Consider the following 20,013-nt stretch of genomic DNA (forward strand, 5'->3'; position numbering starts at 1 on the left):
TTTCATATGGACTCTTCTATATTATTTAAAACCAAGCCTAGTATTTTTATTATTTCCTTAAGTCAACGTAAAGTTGAATGTAAAATGTTCGATTTAATATTCATGATAGTATCCAAAAAGTTGCGTATGAGATGACGCATATTTGCAACAGAAAGATGCAACCAGCATATATGTATGCTGATTATAAACTTAGTTCATAATCTTATTCAGAAAAGATTTTTTTTTAAAAAAATTGTAAAGAAGTAATGCTTCTTCTATTTTTGTGTTGTTCTGACTTATATAGCATGAAATAAAATTGATATAAACTTAAAACTAGGAGCAAGTACTATATTTACATGTGCATTCATTTCAAAATTTTACAAACTGTACTTTCTTGTTCTTGAAAGTTGTAAGTTGTAACTCAAAGGCTATACTGCATCATCTTATGAATGATGAATCATTTTTTTACTAGTAGAAGCTTTGTAGTTTGGTGAGTAGCTCCTGACGCATATGAACGAGATGTAGGGATATTACAAGAACATGAGCAAACCCAGCAATGATGAACAATCCTCGCAACTCACGGAAGCTAAACCGATTAGATGCTTCATCGACGTCATTAAGAGATGCAACATCTTCAGCGTTGGAACGTACATTCAATGAATCCAGCTTCTGAAACCATCTCTTCTCCATGTCTTTCAAAGTTCCTAATGACCTTAGCTTCGCGATTTCTCTTGAAACATTAGTAGCCAAACCTGAACCTCTTTGGAACATCTGAAAACATTAGACATAGATTAGTGAAGGTAATTAACAAACCAATGAGATTTTTGAGGAGAGGCACGTACAAAGCCAAAGCCATTGGTACTACTCTCTCTATCTGTCATTACAAAAGCATCTGGATAGTAACCAAGAAGGAGGTTGAGATAGGGTAGCTCATTGATAATATGACTAAGAGTTCCATCACGCAGACCTTGAGCATATGCCTCTACTGCATTTATGGATCCAAGCTTCATATTATTTAAAGTGGTAGAGGCGAAAACCGCCTGATGGTTAAGTTGTATGCGAGAAATGGTCTTGGTTGATGTTAAATTTGCACTATAACTTGATGTCAATATCAGCACCACAAAAAGCCAAACTATGACTAAGAATCTTGATGACATTTTCACCAGCTTCTCTCCTGCCAAGAATGTCACCGTTACCGACCAAAGTATACAGTAAAAAGAAAAGCATTACTCTCCTTTTCGGAAGATATTTTTATAGATTTTTTTAGACAAAAACAGATTTTTTAAGACAAAAACAGATTTTTTTATTTCTGGTATTTTCATTCATTGATATTAATAAGTCATAATTCTTTAAGAAACATTTATTAAAAATATCTTAATTAGTTAAATATATAGTTACTGAAAAATGTGTAATATAAATAAATAATAAATTTAATCGTAAATGCCGTCAAAACTATAGATTATGAAACATAGTCTTACTTTGAGCAAAGACAATGGTGGAGAATCCAAACCAGAGCATGATACAAAGTTGTTGTCCCCAAGAGCCCTGAAACTCCGGATTAACGGACCGTTCAACCAACCAAACAACAACTCCAGTCAAGATAAAGAAAGCTCCACTTGCTAGCCACAAGGATGTATCGAAAGGGTCAAAGAAAGTCCACATGCCTTGGCTTTTCTTCTTTACCGTCAGGATTCCTATACCAATGTCTGTGAAAGGCAGAGTGAAATCAACATACAAAGATCTGTTGGAAGTGATGGTTATATCACCAACAGCGGCATCGTATTTGTCACTCTGTCAAAACAAAACACATTATTAGTTTTAGAGAAAGTCTCTGGTATCGGAAATTGAAAAAAAAAGGATCTTGAGTATGTGTTAAAGACAAAAAAAGAAAGAAAATGATCTAGAGTTATATTTTATAGATATGTGCCAATCCAATTATCACCAATCAGTTTTAGTTCGGAAGTTTATTTAACTTAACAATTAAAATGGTATGCATATATATATATATATATATATATATATATATATATATATAGCATTGTGACTATTATTTTTTGTTTTTGCAACACACCTGAGTAGAGAGTAGATAAGCAAGGTTGTTATAGCTTCCGTTATTATAAGGTATGAACTCTAGCTGGTAGTTAAAAGGAGCAATGCAAGTCTTGAAAACTTCTATGCAGAATCCAGTGGCAGTGTAGACACCTGTTTCAGGATCAAGACGCATGGACACTAGATTTGGAACCTTGTTTCCTGCTGGAACTAAGACCCTAAGAACCTTCTTAGTTTCACCATTCTCTTCCAGAAAACGGTGTCTTGGGATCTCAAGATCATTGGTTGAAGAAGCCATGACATCTCTTCTTATTCCACAAAAACTATCACAACTCCATAATCCTATTCTTCTCTCCCTTGTTCCAACCATATCCACAATCTCAAATGTACCTAAAATAAACTTGTTGCCAACCATTTGGATGTCACCACCATGACTCAAACCCTTGTAACTACTCTGCCTCATTGTCTCAAGAAGGTTTGATGATACATTTTCAGATGTTTTTAGACTCATTCTCTCAGCTGCGTTTGCTAGAATAGAAGCAACGGCGTGTGCCCATGCACTATAACGCTTAGTTTCCATCAATGTATTTGTCGCTATTGAAGTAAAATTCATAATATTTGATGATACTGGAACGTAGGATCTGAAACCAATCACCCCTTGCATAGACCTAGTTGAGAAATGATCCGAGAAATGAAAATGATGCATGGTTCTTGCGGTGAGAATCCAAACATGACCTTGTTCCATCAGACCTAACTTCTCCGCACAATGTAAGAGACGAGAAACAAGACTATTAGACATATGCACCACGAAAACTGCTGTTCTTGAGACCTTAGTAACCTTCCTTAGGTGATTCATCATATGGTTCTCTCCTGATGATTCGGAGAAAGAAGCAGTACGGTTGATGCTGATTCTTTCATCTTGAAAATGCTCCACGAGTGATTGCAAACTCTCTCTCCAATCATCAGCATCCTCGTATATAACCACAACCGATGTCTGGTTTAGATCATGTATGAGACTTGTTATACCCTTAGCTTCTGATGTCGGATCGTGCGTGGTTTGAATAAAGTGATCATACTTGTTCAAAGATAATGAGTTTGGAGCAAGAAGTGATAATACCGGAACTTTAGCTTTTTCACTAACTGTTGCAAGAAGCTTCGCTTCTTGTAATGATTGTGCCCCAATAATAGCTTCCACTTTTGCATTCTTGATAAGGTTTGTAACTGTTATAAATTCAAGAATAAATAACGACTAAGTTACAAAAAAAAAAAAGAATAAATAACGAATAAACTAGTTTGATCGGAGAAAGATTTAAAGATGAAACTCACCGGCGGCAAAGGCAAGGAGAGGGTCTCCTTGAGAGTCTCTAGCTAAAACAGAGACTCTGGTTTGATATTCATTGTTGATGCGATAGAAGTCTGAAAGCGCCAAGGCAAAAGAAGTCTCGAGGATTTTTCCTTCCGTGGAACCCAAGTCTACCACCAATCCAACCCTAACCTCTTTTAAAACTTCCTCGTTTTGATCAGCTACTCTCGATTTAATCGTCGGAAAGAGGAGAAAACAAATGAGCAGAGAAATCAGATTCTTCATTGATTGTTTATGGCTGGGTATTGCTATTGCACGGTTCCCTTTGATTTATTGTTGTTGTCGTAATCATTTCAAATAATTTATATCGCATAGTCAAAGTCAATGAGTTTTGTACATGGACATTGTCAAAACTTTCAACTTTTATAAGGAGCAAAAGTCTTCGAAGCAAGTTTGACTATCAAGTATCAAAGCTGAAACAGAACCGATCTAGAGATGGTTAAACTAGTGTATAATGTGGACTGGTTGTGAATTTCCTTGCAATAAATTAGATCAAGGGACGAGAGCTTTCCACAAAACAAGCAATATATCACGGCACGTCTAAATGAGGTGCATGTATGCATGCATGTTAATGCAAGAGCATGGGCAATCTGTTTAACAATACAACTACAAGTACGTGTGGGCAACTTACTTCGTCTGCAGATGAGTGACATGAGTCGTTGTTCAAATATAGATACAATATATCAATCATTTGTTTAAGAACTTTGTGGGTTATATACTATATTAAATTTTAATAAAAATCATTACAGATGTGAAGATTATAAAGAAGTAGTTATTCATAGTTTTTCAGTTTTTTTAATATGGTAAAGTCTTTGTAAAAGTTGGTTACGCATAATTTTGAAAATTAAGTTTCGCCTTCCTATGGTTCAAGGAAAAAAGTGCAAATATAGTTTCTCATCAAACTAAATTTATGCATACTGTTCATAAAATGTATATACAGTACGCCGAAATTTAAATTAAAAGGATCAAATACGATTCTGAATAGCGGCAATGAATTAATTATACCATTATGGTTTTTGCCTTTTAGGTCCGAGAAGATTATAAACATAAACTTTAAAATGAAATTCCAAAGACACTAGCTTAGAAATAAAGAGAAGATGATGAATAGTTCATGATTCATTACATCAATTATATAACCAAATCTATTAAGACATGACAAAGGAAAATAACATAAAAATCAGCAATTCAAACTGGATTAGATTAAATCAAGTTTGTTCACACGCTTAATTCTGCTTTGCTACCACCACAATGTCCATGTCTCGCAGGACAAGAAGACGAACCATCACCATTTTTTCCCGACCGTTGTAAAGCCTTATCTCATAAGCTATTATGTAACTCAACAAACCTTGGTGCTTCCGCTTCAACTCCTCCACGCTCAAGCTTTCATCTGGAATATTCCACCATTTCTTTCCATTCCCCTCCTCCATTTCTATCTCCTCAGCGAGATCATCATTATTTTTCATGAGCTCCTCGATCTTTTGCCGCTTATAAGCTTCCACTAATGATCTCATCTTTTCCGGAAGGTTCATGTCCCAAAGAACTCTTTACTCGACCAACAACATCTTCCATGGACATATATGTGAATGTATGAGGCTTTCCGGTTTGAGAGAAAACCAAAAAGATGCTTCCACATCAAGATCGTTCATCTTCTTTAAAATCTCAGCTTTATGTTTTGAAAACATAATCATTCTGTCTTCTTAGGCTTCAAACTTATTCATCTTGATTTTTTGCTTTCTTTTTGTATGTTTCATTCTCACGTTTTTAGGAGCCGAAGTGTTTGGTTTTTGGTAGGTTTTTTAGTTTTGTGTCTTAATAAAACAATGCACGTGCACAATATATTTATAGGAAAAAAATAGATGTACAGAAGAAATTTTTATTGGTTGTAAACATTTAATGTTCACTAAAGTGATTAATTCGCATATTTGACTAATAAAATGGCAACCACTTAATATTTTTTTCTTAAAACTTGTAGTTATTATTGCAGAATTAGAGTCAACAAATTAAGATTGTAATTTGGTAACTCAATTAGCGTAAATCTTGAGAACATATCAATTCTTTCAAAAATAGAACAAAAAATTACTCTCAATTTTACAAAAATGCCATTTTAAGATTTTAATTTTTATTTCACAAAAATATCATTTTATATTTTCAATAAAAATTTGTAAATAATATTTTAATTTAAACTTTACTACTTTAATGTATTAACTAGAAAATAAAGCTTTGCTAATATATTCATGAAGGACAAAAAAGTTTATAAAAATAATAATTTATTAAAGAATAATTAAAATGACATTTTTATAAAAGAGAAAATGTTGATATTTAAATATAATTTATTAATTGTTAATTGTTAACTAATTCAGCTCCAATCACACAATCTTAATAGAAGACCGAAATTTTTTATAAGGCTCTTATGCGATCATGACTGTAGTCACTAGAGCTTTATCGAACAACTCCAAAATCGAACTAAAAGAAATTTGTAGAATTCGTCATGACATTGATCACTATCTTCATTTTTTGTTTTCTTGTTTTTTTTTTTATATTCTCAAGAACTTATATTAGTTTTAACAAAGTCTCTTGAATCCAAAGAGATGGATACTTAAACTTGAATTCTGGGGCTTATATATCTTATATAATTATTTTTCAAAATTTTTTGGAGCTATACACCAATGGTCACTTTATTACAAGAACTTTGGCTTTTTCATTAAGAGACATTTAAGAGTTTTACCATTAAACATGCTCTAACTGCTGCATTTTTGTAATGATTGTGCACCAACAATAGCTTCGACTTTTGCATTCTTGAGAAGGTTTGTAACTGTTACATTCATGAACAAATAACGAATAAAATAGTTTGACGGAGAAAGATTTAAAGAAGATGAAACTTAACTCACGAGCGGCAAAGACAAGGAGAGGGTCTCTAGCTAAAACAGAGACTATGGTAATGGTTCCATATTCGTTGTTGATGCCATAGAAATCTGAAAGGGCCAAGGAAAACGAAGTCTCGAGGATTTTTCCTTCCGTGGAACCAGTACCACAGTCAACTACCAATCCCACCCTAACCTCCTTTAAAATGCCGTCGTTTTGATCAGCTACTCCCGATTAAATCATCGGAAGGAGAAGTAGACAAACGCGCAGAGAAATCAGAATCTCCATTCCAGTGATTGTGTATGGCCGTGTATTGCACCGTTCCCTTTGATTTATTGTGTTGTCATAATCATTTCTAAGCAAATTATTAGTCAAAGTCAATGCGTTCTGTACATGGACATTTTGTTAAAACTTTTTAACTTTTATAAGGTAAGGAGCAATAGTCTTCGAGGCAAGTTTGACTATCAAGTATCAAAAAGATGAAACAGAACCGATCGAGAGATTGTCATAATGAGTACTAATTTCCCATCAAAATTAAATTTATTTATACTGTTCATGAACATTCATAGATCTTATGAATTCGATGATAAAATGTATTTAAAACGAAATTTAAATTAAAACATATCAATGGTATGTACGAGTCTGAAGAGCGGCAACGAATATGAATCTAATTATACCATTATGATTTTTGCCTTTTAAGTCCGAGAAGATTGTAAACATAAAATTTATAATGAAATTCAAAAGACAACGACTAAAAGACAAGAGAAAAACAACATAAAAACAACAATTCAAATTATCACCCAACCATATAACTAAATGTATCAAGACAACGACAAAGAAAAACAACATAAAAACAATTATTCAAATACGAAGAGATTAATTCAAATTTATTCACACCCATCGGCTTCACCACACCCTAATGTCCATGTCCAGCAAGATCAGAACCATCACCGTCTTTTCTAAACTGTTGTGAAACCTTACCGCATAAGGTAACATTTAACTCCACAAAACGTTGGTGCAGCTGCTTCCGCTCTTCCACGCTCAAGCCTTCAGCATTCCACCACATTTTGTCAAACCTTTTGTCACTTTTTGATTTCTTCAATTTTTTTTCCTTTTCCTTTTCCATTTCCAACTCTTCAGCGAAATCAGCATACAATTTCTTGAGATCTTCGTTCTTTTGACTCTTATAAGCTCCCACTAGCGAATCAGTATTGGTATCGTCTTTCCTGGGCGATTCATCTATCAAAGGGCTCTTCAGTCGACCAGCAGCATCTTCCATAGACGGATGTGCGAATGTGTGAGACTTTCCGGTTTCAGAGAAAGCCACGAAAGCTGCTTCCACACCGCATAGTGCAACGAGCTCGTTCATCTTCTTGAAGATCCCAGTTTTACGTTTTGAAAACGTAGTCATTCTGTTTTCGTAGTCTTCCACCTCCTTCATTTCGATCTTTTGCTTTCCTTTTGTATTTTTCATTGTCACCTTTTTAGGACTTGGAGAGTTTGGTTTTTGGTATGTTTTTTAGTTTTGTGCTTTAATATATTTATAGGAAAATAGATGTATAGAAATATGGTATATTGTTTGTAGACATTTAATGTTTATGAAGAGACTGTAATGAATAATTTACATATTTGACTAATTATTTGGCAACCACTTAATATATTTTAAATCTTGTAGTCATTATTGCAGAATTAAAGTCAACAAACTAAGATTGTAATTTAGTAACTCAATTAGGTCTTGATTGGTAGAGCATTAGCATTAACATTATATTATACATAATCCAATCAACATTTATTAAAAAAATATTTAGAAAAGCATTTATTAAACGTTAATGCTCTCCAAATGTTCTCTGGTCAATTCTTTCATATGAAGCTTTTAGAAGAGCATTTACATTTATAATTTATAAAATTTAGGAAAATATATAATTCATTCATTTATTTTATTTAATAATATATAAAATTATTTTTATATCCAGAAAATAAAATTTTGATTTCTAAAATAAATTTACAATAAAATATTTTTTAAATAGTATTTCACATTTAGAATATAATTATTATATTTTAAATGTAAAATACTATTTAACAACAGCTTTTAATTGTAAAATTTATTCTTAAAATAATAATTTTGATATAAACATAATTATTAAATTATTAAATAAATTAAATTAATTATATATCTTTTTAATTATATATATGTAAGAGTATTAAAATGACACTTTAGTAAAAGAGAAAATATTAATATTTAAATATAATTTATTAATTGTTAGTTGTTAACAAATTCAACTACAAATACACAATCTTGAACAATCCTGATTAAATATATATTTTTAAACAATTTTATTCTATCAAGATTGTGTAAAATAGAAAATATTGTTGCTTGGAATGAAAATTTCGTCAGGTTTACACAATATTACTAATAAACTTTTCAGATGAAAATTCAAGTTTCGAGCCTTAATAGTTACGAGAAAGTTATTTACCAACCAACTATTTTTTTGGTCCTAAAAAATTATGAATTTCGTCCTAGAACTTTTTGCAACAAAAAATATATTTATGTAAATCACTAAATAACCCATCTTGTGTCTAAAATAATCTCAAACACAAAACACTATTCTAATTTTCTAGTATTCCGTACTTGTGATTATATATTTATATCACACACAAACAACTTTAGAGTGGCATTTTGCTCGAATAATTTTCCAGATAATTAATAACATCTTTTTACTAAATAAATAATTAAATAACCTGAAATATACAATTGTTTTCTCTCATAGCTTAACTAATATAGAACCCATGAATTTTGAATCTTCAGTGATACATATATGCTTCGAATACATATATAAATCTATTACAACATAATAATAATAAAAATCATACTGTATAACAAGTGCAAGACGAGTGGTTAGTCGAATCATACAAAGATATCTTCCTTTCATAAAAATAAAATAAAAATCTTATTAGAGGGAGAAAAAAAACTACTCCGATCCCCAAAAAAAACAGAACCATCGATACTCACGACGAAGGAAGAAGGAAGAAGAATGGGTGTTGTCAAGTCGGCGACTGGGGATATGCTGATGACCTTCTCCTGGGTCGTCCTCTCCGCGACCTTCGGTTTACAGACGACGGAGATCATCTCCGCCGCGGGGCTTCACGGAATCACCTGGGCTCCGTTGGCGATCACCACGTTTCTCATTTTCGTCTACGTCTCGATCTTCACCGTCGTGTTCGGTTCCGCTAGCTTCAACCCTACCGGAAACGCCGCCTTCTACGCCGCCGGGATCCCTGGAGATACCCTCTTCACCTTGGCCATCAGGTTGCCTGCTCAGGTACATAATCTACTCTAAAGATCCAAACTTTATTTCGAAAGTATTGGACTTTGAGTCTTAAATTTGAATTTCGTTTGTGTTTTGTCTGTACGAATCTGAATCTAGTTGTGTCTGAATCTCAGTCTATTATAGTATGTGCATTTTTTAATCCTCTTTAGGTTGGTTGCAACTTGCAAGTACTCAATTTTATCATACATCATATCATTTTGGGACAATGAGAATGATCTTGTGTTGTTACTGTTAGTATATTCTCAATTTTGATCAGTTAGTATAGTGGGGTTTGTTTTTTGTTCTTGTGCATGAAGAACACAGAGAATCAGATTCTTTTGTTGATCTACGTGTTTCCCACTTTATTAAAGCTGAAAAAAAACCCCTTATCTTTAAGCTTTTTTTTATAAAGACATAGAAAGACTGCTAGGAACATTAACTAAAGCTGATTTAACAAAGAGTAAGTTGTACTCCTTTTTAACGGCTTAATATTTTTATTATTTATTGTCTTGAATTACAAGATGTTGCAAGAACAGAGGACAATAATGGAACAAACTCCATTGTTGTTGTGAATTATAATTAGTACTCCTTTTTGAGAGTTATATTGAGTAAAAAAAGACTTTAACACCACTTGGTAGGATTGAATATTTTCTTTTTCACTGATTATTTCTTCTTTCAAACATCCTTTGGGTCTAGAAACAAAAGTTTTTTTTGTTCTTTCTGAAGTTTCTTGTGTGGTTCTGTGTATAGCATAAAGAGATATAAAGACTGTTAGAAGATTGATTAAAGCTGATTTAACAAAAGAGTAAGTTGTACTCCTTTGTAGAGGAGTTATACTGAGTAAAAAAGACCTTAACATAACACCTCTTAATAGGATTAAATATTTGTTCTTTTTTTCACTTATTATTTGTTCTTCTTACAACGTTTTGCTCTAGAAATAAACATTTTTTTATTCCTGGAAAATGTTTAAAAATGAAATGTGAGACATTTTTGGGTGATTTTACCAGGCAGCTGGTGCTGCAGGAGGTGCATTAGCCATCATGGAGTTCATACCAGAGAAGTACAAGCATATGATCTCAGGGCCTTCCCTTCTGGTTGATGTGCACACTGGAGCTATTGCAGAGACCATCTTGAGTTTCGGTATTACCTTCGCGGTTTTGCTTATTATCCTCAAGGGTCCACGAAGATTACTCGCTAAGACGCTCTTGCTTTCTCTCGCAACCATTTGCTTCGTTGTTGCTGGGTCTAAATACACCGGACCAGCAATGAACCCTGCCATTGTAAGTATCCATTGGTTCAACGTTTTTAAAAGATGAATGATCTCTCTAAATACGTCTTTGTGTGTTTGCAATGCAGGCGTTTGGGTGGGCGTATATGACCAGCTCTCACAACACATGGGACCATTTCTACGTGTACTGGATCAGTTCTTTCGTTGGAGCTTTATCTGCTGCATTGATCTTCCGTACTATCTTCCCTCCATCTCCATCTCCACCTCGACCACAGAAGAAACAAAAGAAACAGAAGAAACAGAAGAAAGCAGAAAAACAGAAGAAAGCCTGAGGAGATAAACCAATCAAACACAACACCGGTTCCATTCTTTACCGGTTTGGGATTTTACAAAGATTCATAATGTTTTTTTCTTTAATTCCAAAATTAAGGAGAAACCAACAAAAAGTCTCCTTATCAATTGTTTAGATTCACTCTTTATTTATCAATTTAATTCAGCTTTTCTCCGGTTTGTGCATTAATCATTGAGATTCTCTTCCGGTTTAGAATTATTATGGTTTATTTTTGGTTCTGTTCGGCTCAGCTTGCGGAATAAACAGATGATTTGGTTTAGTTTGAATTTAAAATGTCAACTGTTCTCCGGTTTGTGCATTAATTTTTCAGACTCTCCCGGTTTAGAAACAGTAGATTATCAATGAATGGTTAACTTTGGTTCTTTTCGGCTCATTCTCTAAGCTTGCGGAATAAACCGGGTTTCGGTTTGGTTATCTTCAATTTGGTTCGGTTAACTCTTTATCGAATTCGTTAAATCATAAACGTAACGACTTCATCTGCTTCCCATCGCTCACGAAACTCTCCGATTCACAGATCTGTGAGATCAATCCGTCACCAACCATCGCCGATCTGGATCCGTCAAAGGATCCGCCGCAGTCCGTGAAGACATCGGCGTCCTCCGCCACCACCAACAAGATCCGCTACCGTTCCCCTTCCGCCTCCGAGCTACTCGAGTCAGGACTCGCCACTTCCCCCACCTCCGACTCCGACAACGGCGCGAAAATGACGGCGAAGCGAGCCATCGGGAGGCACGACTCGGTCCCCGATAAGATCCGTCGACACCGCGGTCTCCTGCTCGTAATCTCGATCCCGATCGTGCTGATCACTCTCGTGATCCTGCTAATGCCGGGGACGACGTCGGAGTACGCGTTGAACGGAGGAGGAGGAGCGGATTCGAAGAAGTACGCTGTGATTTTCGACGCGGGGAGCTCGGGGAGCCGCGTGCATGTTTACTGCTTTGATAAAAATTTGGATCTCGTTCCTTTGGAGAATGAACTCGAGCTCTTCCTTCAGGTGTTGCGAATGCTAAAATTGATTTTAGGCGTTAGAGGATATGTTTGTTTGATTCGTGTTTCTTGTTTTGTAATCGGTTTGTGTTATGTTGATTTCAGCTTAAGCCGGGGTTGAGTGCGTATCCTAATGATCCTAGACAATCAGCGAACTCTTTGGTGACTCTGCTTGATAAAGCAGAGGACTCTGTTCCTAATGAGTTGCGTCCCAAGACTCATGTTAGAGTTGGGGTATGGAAACGAGCTCCTTGCACATAATGATAGCTAATCATGTGATCAGTCATTATCTTTTGCATTATATTATGTGCAGGCGACTGCTGGTTTGAGGGCTTTGGGTCACGAAGCTTCTGAAAACATTTTGCAAGCGGTAATTTTTGTGAAAATATATTAAAATTCGCCTGCTTTTGTAGTGTTTATACGAAAAATATATTTTTGTTTTGAAGGTTAGGGAGCTCCTGAAAGATAGAAGCAGGTTGAAGACTGAGGCAAATGCAGTTACTGTTCTGGATGGTACTCAAGAAGGTTCTTATCAGTGGGTATGTTTTCTGATTTTTCCATTTATTAGTGTTAAATCCAGTTCGTATTTGTTATTATTGTAGAGTACAACTTAAGATTTAAAGCATCTCCAACCCCACTCTATTTTCCACTCTAAAATAGAGTTTGAAGTAAAAATGCTCCAATGGTACTCTATTTTCCATTCTATAATAGAGTAAAAAATAGGTTTACTCCAAATATAGAGTAACTTATTTATTTTTTGTTCATCACTCTATTTTTCACTCTAAAATAGAGTACCATTGGAGTAAAATTGAACTCTATTATAGAGTTACTCTATTTTGAAGTGAAAAATAGAGCAAACCATTGGAGATGGTCTTAAGTGCTTGTATTTGTTGTGTCTCTTTTAGTATTTTTATCTTTCATTTTGAGGACTGATCTCTTTGAATAATTTTGTTTTATCCTAAAACAACCTGTAGTTAAGTACTAACAAGTTTTCATTTTTTCCCCCTAAATTGTCTATTATTAAGGTGACTATCAACTACTTGCTAAAGACTTTGGGAAAGCCTTACTCAGAAACGGTTGGAGTGGTTGATCTTGGAGGGGGATCTGTTCAGATGGCGTATGCTATATCTGAGAAAGATGCTGCAACAGCACCAAAACCATTACAAGGCGAGGATTCTTACGTCAGAGAAATGTATCTCAAGGGACGAAAGTATTTCCTCTACGTTCATAGGTTGGTCATCTGTAATTGCTTTTGTACCCTATTTGATGATACATTGCTCCTTACATGCGAGACATGAACCTAGCTTTTATTAACTCAAACGCAATATCTTATTGGCTTGCTGAATGCAGCTACCTACATTACGGGTTATTAGCTGCCCGAGCAGAGATTTTGAAAGTTTCCGAGGGCTCTAACAACCCCTGCATTGTCACCGGCTATGATGGTAAGTGAGACATTATTACTTGAGGAACACTCTGTTTCAAACTAGAACTCTCTGCATCCAACTGTGGAACATGTGATTCATTTCAGGTACTTACAAGTATGGTGGAACAGCGTTTAAGGCCGCTGCTTCTCCATCCGGTGCAAGTGTAGACGAATGCAAGCGAGTAGCTCTTAAGGCACTTAAAGTCATTGATTCAGTCTGTACACACATGAAATGCACATTCGGTGGAGTGTGGAACGGTGGAGGCGGTGGTGGCCAAAAGAATATGTTTGTCGCATCGTTTTTCTTTGACAGAGCCGCAGAGGTAAAAATCTTTATCGCCTTTAAAAGTCTTCGTTGACATCACATTGTTTGTCAATGCTTAAAACTAAACCATGATGGTAAATGGCAGGCTGGTTTCGTTGACCCGTCGCAACCTGTGGCTACGGTTCGTCCAGCTGACTTTGAGAAAGCGGCAAGCCAAGCGTGTAACATGAAAATGGGAGAAGGGAAAACGAAGTTCCCACGTGTGGAGGAAGACAATCTTCCTTACCTGTGCTTGGATCTTGTTTACCAATACACACTTCTCGTTGATGGATTTGGTAAGCTACTCTCTACGCATTTCGTTTTACATTAGCCTATCACGATAATGATAAGTACAAGTTTGATGATAATGGTTAGTGGTTATGCATGTGTTAGATTTCTTAGTTCAGTGATATTATGAAAGCAATCACAGACAATAACGTTAATAATCTTAAACAGGATTGAAGCCATCACAGACAATAACGTTAGTGAAGAAGGTGAAGTATGGAGAACACGCAGTGGAAGCTGCGTGGCCACTAGGAAGCGCCATAGAGGCCGTATCCTCGCTATGAGTGGGGAAATTTTTGGGAATTTGCATGAAGACCCATATTCTTTTGATTTCTCCCAAAATCACCCCATCCTTTTTATTTCTACCTCCAAGTTTTGTTATCATCATAATCCTTACTTCCTTACTATTGATTTTTATTACAAGAATCATTCTAGAAAAGAAACAAAGAGACTTTTTGTTCTTACTATATATCTAATTTATTAGTTTCCTTTTTTTGTAAAACTAGACTGAATACGTGTCCTTGGTTTCGTATAAATGCTTTCCTTATTGAGAGTATTTGTCTTGGCGGTTGAGAATTTGATTTTGTAGTCTGTCCTTGTTTGTCTCTGTTTTTTTCTTCAGACTTACAATTATTGTGGGTGGATTGATTTAGTTCAACGTCGATAATTCAGTAAACATCATTATATTTCTCCACAAGCAGTCTATATCCAAGTCCATTTTAAGCCAATATATTTTTTTCCTTAAATTTCTGTTTAATTTATTTGTTGAGCAAACAACATTAATTTGGAGATAAGTTTGCAAAAAGAATTGGAGATGAGCGTTGACAAGTCAAAGGCATTATAGATAGTTTGGAACTTATACGTTATATGAGTGGTCCCGTCATATAAACTGAACTACTACTTTGATTTGTGACCATTTACACGCCCACCCATTCTAATCTCATGTCCCCAGCTTGACTTCCGGGACCAAAGTAGTTTTACATTAATATACTTGTAATGAACCATTGAAAACACATGGAAACTCAAATCAGGTAAAGCTATATATGCAGACTATACAAGTGTAAAACTTGTTCAGCTAAACCATCGGCCAGACTGTGTAAGGGATATAAAACTATTAATGGTCCACAATCAATGTATTATTGTTTGCTGCTTAAAACAAAAAAAAAACTTCTATAATATGTTAAAATAACTTTTAGTAAATGTGATAATCGAACTTAAAAACAAAATTCTCTTCTAGAATACAAAAGTTAAGACTTAAAAGTATAAGATGTTGATTGGTGAGTAGTTGTAAACTTGACAAGTTAGTGTTCAAATTCCAGTGGAACAAGTAAACTTTCATTATATCTAACCACACTTATTTAGAAAATCGAAAATCTAATTCTGCTACATATTATCTTAATTACGAAGGATATCCACACCCATAATTATACGTATAATATCTTTTTTTTCCTAAAAAAGTAGCATATATCTTTATCTTTATAAAGTGGAGAAGTGGAAAGAAAGATGAGAAATAAGTGATAAAACTAAAAGTATAATATACCATTCCTAAATTACGTAAAGAGACCACTATTCAACTAAGTTAGTACCCATCATTCCAGAAAAAAAAAACTATCTCATATAAAAGTATATAACGACAAAGAAGAAAAGGATGTAAACAAGATGAATATCCATATTTTTCTGTTCGGTAGAATAGATTCTTGACCTACTACCAAAAATAATCTATTATGTACAAGATATCAATGTGTAAAATTTTAAACAGTACTTGAAAACATTACTCGTTGTAAAATAAGAAAAGTAGCTTATATTAAACTAGTTATGTATCTAGTTACCACCAATATTTGATGAAATGATTCGTCAAAAGACTAGTTATCTTCCTCTTCTCTATAAATAACGCGATGGACATCCATATATCTCCTTGTCAAGATTTGTTTTCCTCAGTTTAAAACCCGGTTGAATCAAGTGGATAATATCAAACTTTTATGAGGAGTGTGGACTTACTTCATTCTTTTGGCATATGCTATCTTCTACGGTTTGGCTTATTATAAAATTATTAATAATGCTCCTCACTTCCTCTCTATCTCTTTTTCGGTTCCTAAAGCAAGTCCCTTCCGATTTTGGCGTTTTCCAATTTTCTATAACCGTCTATTTCTCCTACTATCTTTCTACAACTACAAATTAGACTTTTATAACAAATAATCTACATAAATATATGTAAATAAAATGTATTTTGTCAGCAAACTTTCACCTATAGAAAATTGCAAACTTTTCCTTTTAAATATAGTGCATCGAAATTTAGTTAGAAAACAAAAATGCTACATATATATATTTTAAGAAAAACAAAATAATATACTGATGGTAGAAATATTGTAAATATTTTTTGCAAAAAAAAGAAGAAATATTGTAAATATTTGTTCTGAAAACGTATATTGGAAATGTTAACATGCGGAACATGTCACTGAATAAGTTCAAATGTTGATCAACATTAAATTTTGAACATCCCAACAATCTAGTTCTTGAATTTATAATGCTCGAGGTATATGTGATGAAATACTGAAGAAGAACTATACACTGACCTTAACATTTAGACCCAAAAATATATATACACAGATCTATATATTCAAACAACTCGTCTCGTCTGGTATTTATTATTTTTTTCTTTCACATAACCAATATTATATATTATTTTTTTAGCAAAGTAGCGTTTATTATTTTTATTTTTAAGTCTTTAAAACTATGCATACAGTAAATTTTTCCTGTCAGAAAAATATAATACGTATATTAAAAGGAACATGCTCACCTATAATTCTAGCTAGGTGCAAAATGTTGACGCTTGATGGAGGAATCGAAAGTCACACGTGTTGTTGCTGGCACGTTGACTATTTCATTTTTCATATTTTCATTTTTCATGTTTCTTGTTTTCTTGTTATTTGAGGGAGACTTTAGATTTTATAAACAATAAAAAAATAAATTTATTGTGAATTACCTTAAAGCCTACTGGCGTAAGATAAAATTCAATTTTCTACAAACGAAACAAAAGTCACATTTGATGATAAAAAAAATCATTCGAAGTGTTTTATGTACATATTAAAACACTTTCTTGTAAATTTTAACGTGTATTTTCTACAACTACTTTGTTGCTAGTTGGGTTTCTTTATAATTTGCTTGCGTATTGTTCGTTATGCGTACGTGCATAATCAGTGGGTTTTAACGTTGATACGCAATATTTGACTAGTAATATTTTTTTTTTGAAAAAAAAAAAAAAAAAAAAAAAAAAAAAAAAGAAAAAATATGAAATTACATATACAACGCATACATATGAAATTCATAGGAGATCATAAAGGTGTAGCGTATTTGTCGAATTCTTGTCCATGAATTTCGCATATAGAGTACTACTCTCTGTTTGTTTTGTGAGGGTTTCTAATTAATAATTTTCAAGTTGAAAACAAGGTGGAACTTAATTCATTACCAAATGATTTAATTTTTTTTTTTGAACTGATCAAATGATTTAATTAAACTTGAAATTTCAGAAGATTGAGGAGATTAAGGGTATGACTGGTTTTCCCGCTACCACCCGCAAACGCAGCTTTTGCGGTTGGTAGCGGTTGCTGGCGTTTTGCAACAATCGCTCAAACCGCTCTAAACCGCTCCAAAGCGTTCCAAATCGCTCTGAACCTCATAAATTCAAAAGCTGGTTCCAGCTAGCGTTTGCGGTTGCGGGCGTTTGCGGGAGGATAATTTTTTTTTTTTCAAAACAATATAAATACAAAAATAAAAAAATTCAATAAAAAAATTAAATTGAAATTATAAAAATGCTAAAATATATCAATTAAATTTTAATTAATATTATAAAATTTTAAAATAAAAATATTTTCTATATTTTTAAAAAATTTAAACTATAACTTTCTAAATATAAATTTTATATTTATTATAATATTATTATTTTTGATATTTTTATAATTGTATAAAATGTAAATATTGTTAATTTATAATTTAACTGCTGCTGCATTTAGTAGTTAACCAGTCATAAGTATCCCGCAAACGCACTAATTTCTAACCGCAGAACCAGTCGTACAAATTTCTTAAAACCGCTAGAAACCGCAACCACCCGCATCCGCAAACTCCCGCAACCGCAACCGCTGCGGTTGAACCAGTCAGGCCCTAACTCATCCCTTTATGAATATTTAACTCAAGAAGTGAGGAGAGTAACTCATTCCTCTATATTGCTTTACGATGTAATTTCCAAAATCAAACTACGATCAATTTAATATTTTTTTAAAAAACTTGAAAATAATAGATAATTTTACCAGACAGTCGCTGTGATTCATTTTTATCTTTACTATATGAAAATACTCTTCTATGTTGCCAAAGTGGTGTATTAGCGCTTGTGATATCTTTTATGATCCCCTAGTTATTTATGTAACTTATAACATTTTTTTTGTAAACTATGCAACTTATAATTGACAGTCAGGTGATACCTCTTTCGGTGAACTAATGAGGTTCAATTATTGGTTTGCTTAATTGAACCTTTTTTTTTTAGCAACGCTTAATTGAACCTTTAAAGCTTATTATCCCTACAATATATAAGTAGCTGGTAAATAAATCACTGACGTGTAATTACAAATTTAGAACCAAAAAGTCAAAATCAGAAGTATATTCGAGGGAAAGTTGGGCTAGCGTGTGGTTTGCGTGTGTGTGTGAATACCGCCGTGGCATGTCATTATCATTTAAGAAAAACACTTTATCTTAATAATGTAGGTTTAATAATATTAACATAGTCTAATTAGCTTACTAAATTACGTTTTAAAGTAAACATTAAATAGATCATGTGGGTGTTTATGATTCCACGTTTGTTCTTCGGGAAGAAACAAATGTTTATATTTGGTTTGCATCCCACCAAGAAACATATCAAACTAAGATTAGTTTAATAGTACTTGCTTCATTAGACAAAACACGTAGTTAATTAACTAGTTTAGCATTGAAACAAAATTATTGTCTTTTGTCAACAAATTATTGTCCTTTTCATCTTCACACATGTTAGAGCAGCACTGGTCAAAGTTTACTTTTGTTTTTTATATATGGATTTGATTCAAAGCTTCGTGGTACGTAGTTCTTATCTCAGTTAACCCAATCAATATGTTGGTCTGATACGTCTATCCAATTCTATTTTACTGTAATAATAAAATATACTTAACGTATTACCAAACCATAAAAACTTCCAGCATAGTTATTAGTTCTTTTTTTTTTGTAACTGGCATAGTTATTAGTTCTTTCTGAAAAATAAATCGGTTTGTTTAATTTATCATTATAACTTGGTCGTTACGTACATAAAATAAGTTAACAAATAACTGAAGTATGGGATTTGTATGATTCGATTGCATTTCTATATATGTGTTTGCCTATGCATATTCATATTTTGATAGACATTAATATATAGTATTTTTCTACATCAGATATCTTTATATACTCAGGTATAAATGATCAATAGTAAATATACAACTTGTCTGGGGAGAAAAGCTATATATCGGTTTTCATATAAATGTAAGCTAATATTTTGAAAGTCAAGAAAAAATGTGCGTTAGATATTATTGGACGCTTCATAGATGTTTAATACATTTTTTGTAACATTCTGACTATCTTCATCATGACTAAATTTTGATGTAGAACAATAAATATTATTGACTACTGACCTTATTCTATTCATATTTTTCTTTAATTTTCTACATTATAACAAAGAAAAAATAAAAAGTTTAGTATATACGACTTGGATATGCAATGTATTGTATATGTATATGAATTACAATTGTACAAGCCCATGATGATAAAGAGTATGCAGAAACAATTTTTTTTTTGATCAAACCAAACTTGCATTTATC

The 20,013-nt window shown here is 33.3% G+C and overlaps 4 protein-coding genes across 5 annotated transcripts; 2 read left to right on the plus strand and 2 right to left on the minus strand.

Annotated features, from left to right (window-relative positions):
• Window positions 1-285: 285 nt before the first annotated feature.
• LOC103850056 (glutamate receptor 1.1) lies at window positions 286-6,888 on the minus strand. 2 transcript variants are annotated; one of them, XM_033290723.1, is made up of 6 exons: window positions 3,355-6,888; window positions 2,051-3,249; window positions 1,458-1,770; window positions 947-1,153; window positions 822-871; window positions 286-750 (listed from the first exon to the last, which is right to left on the minus strand). In XM_033290723.1, exons 1-6 carry the CDS (start codon window positions 3,614-3,616, stop codon window positions 448-450), a joined length of 2,334 nt encoding a protein of 777 aa, XP_033146614.1. In that variant the 5' UTR covers window positions 3,617-6,888; the 3' UTR covers window positions 286-447. The 2 variants fall into 2 exon arrangements, with proteins under 2 accessions (XP_033146614.1, XP_009125007.1); XM_009126759.2 differs by having other exon boundaries at window positions 822-1,153.
• A 25-nt stretch (window positions 6,889-6,913) lies between these two features.
• On the minus strand, window positions 6,914-8,863 carry LOC103850059 (agamous-like MADS-box protein AGL29). The gene has a single exon (XM_009126762.2). The coding sequence runs from the start codon at window positions 7,725-7,727 to the stop codon at window positions 7,170-7,172; it is 558 nt and encodes a 185-aa protein (XP_009125010.1). The 5' UTR covers window positions 7,728-8,863; the 3' UTR covers window positions 6,914-7,169.
• Window positions 8,864-9,113: 250 nt separating this feature from the next.
• On the plus strand, window positions 9,114-11,349 carry LOC103850058 (aquaporin SIP1-1). The gene is made up of 3 exons (XM_009126761.3): window positions 9,114-9,573; window positions 10,569-10,841; window positions 10,918-11,349. The coding sequence occupies exons 1-3, from the start codon at window positions 9,286-9,288 to the stop codon at window positions 11,119-11,121; spliced, it is 765 nt and encodes a 254-aa protein (XP_009125009.1). The 5' UTR covers window positions 9,114-9,285; the 3' UTR covers window positions 11,122-11,349.
• Window positions 11,350-11,606: 257 nt separating this feature from the next.
• On the plus strand, window positions 11,607-14,721 carry LOC103850057 (apyrase 1). Its single transcript, XM_009126760.3, has 9 exons — window positions 11,607-12,135; window positions 12,234-12,362; window positions 12,442-12,498; window positions 12,575-12,667; window positions 13,154-13,359; window positions 13,479-13,570; window positions 13,657-13,874; window positions 13,962-14,151; window positions 14,312-14,721. The coding sequence occupies exons 1-9, from the start codon at window positions 11,845-11,847 to the stop codon at window positions 14,422-14,424; spliced, it is 1,389 nt and encodes a 462-aa protein (XP_009125008.1). The 5' UTR covers window positions 11,607-11,844; the 3' UTR covers window positions 14,425-14,721.
• Window positions 14,722-20,013: the final 5,292 nt, after the last annotated feature.

The sequence above is a fragment of the Brassica rapa genome, chromosome A01, assembly GCF_000309985.2.
Source record: "Brassica rapa cultivar Chiifu-401-42 chromosome A01, CAAS_Brap_v3.01, whole genome shotgun sequence".
In the NCBI taxonomy this organism is placed as follows: domain Eukaryota; kingdom Viridiplantae; phylum Streptophyta; class Magnoliopsida; order Brassicales; family Brassicaceae; genus Brassica; species Brassica rapa.

Coding starts and splice junctions, on each gene's coding strand:
- LOC103850056 (XM_009126759.2), bottom strand. CDS start 3,616: ATGAAGAATCTGATTTCTCTGCTCATTTGTTTTCTCCTCTTTCCGACG. Junction 1,771..2,050: donor CTTATCTACTCTCTACTCAG/GTGTGTTGCAAA, acceptor TTGTTTTGACAG/AGTGACAAATACGATGCCGC. Junction 1,154..1,457: donor CACCATTGTCTTTGCTCAAA/GTAAGACTATGT, acceptor CATTCTTGGCAG/GAGAGAAGCTGGTGAAAATG.
- LOC103850059 (XM_009126762.2), bottom strand. CDS start 7,727: ATGAAAAATACAAAAGGAAAGCAAAAGATCGAAATGAAGGAGGTGGAA.
- LOC103850058 (XM_009126761.3), top strand. CDS start 9,286: ATGGGTGTTGTCAAGTCGGCGACTGGGGATATGCTGATGACCTTCTCC. Junction 9,574..10,568: donor CCATCAGGTTGCCTGCTCAG/GTACATAATCTA, acceptor TGATTTTACCAG/GCAGCTGGTGCTGCAGGAGG. Junction 10,842..10,917: donor CAGCAATGAACCCTGCCATT/GTAAGTATCCAT, acceptor TTTGCAATGCAG/GCGTTTGGGTGGGCGTATAT.
- LOC103850057 (XM_009126760.3), top strand. CDS start 11,845: ATGACGGCGAAGCGAGCCATCGGGAGGCACGACTCGGTCCCCGATAAG. Junction 13,875..13,961: donor TCTTTGACAGAGCCGCAGAG/GTAAAAATCTTT, acceptor GGTAAATGGCAG/GCTGGTTTCGTTGACCCGTC. Junction 14,152..14,311: donor ACTTCTCGTTGATGGATTTG/GTAAGCTACTCT, acceptor AATCTTAAACAG/GATTGAAGCCATCACAGACA.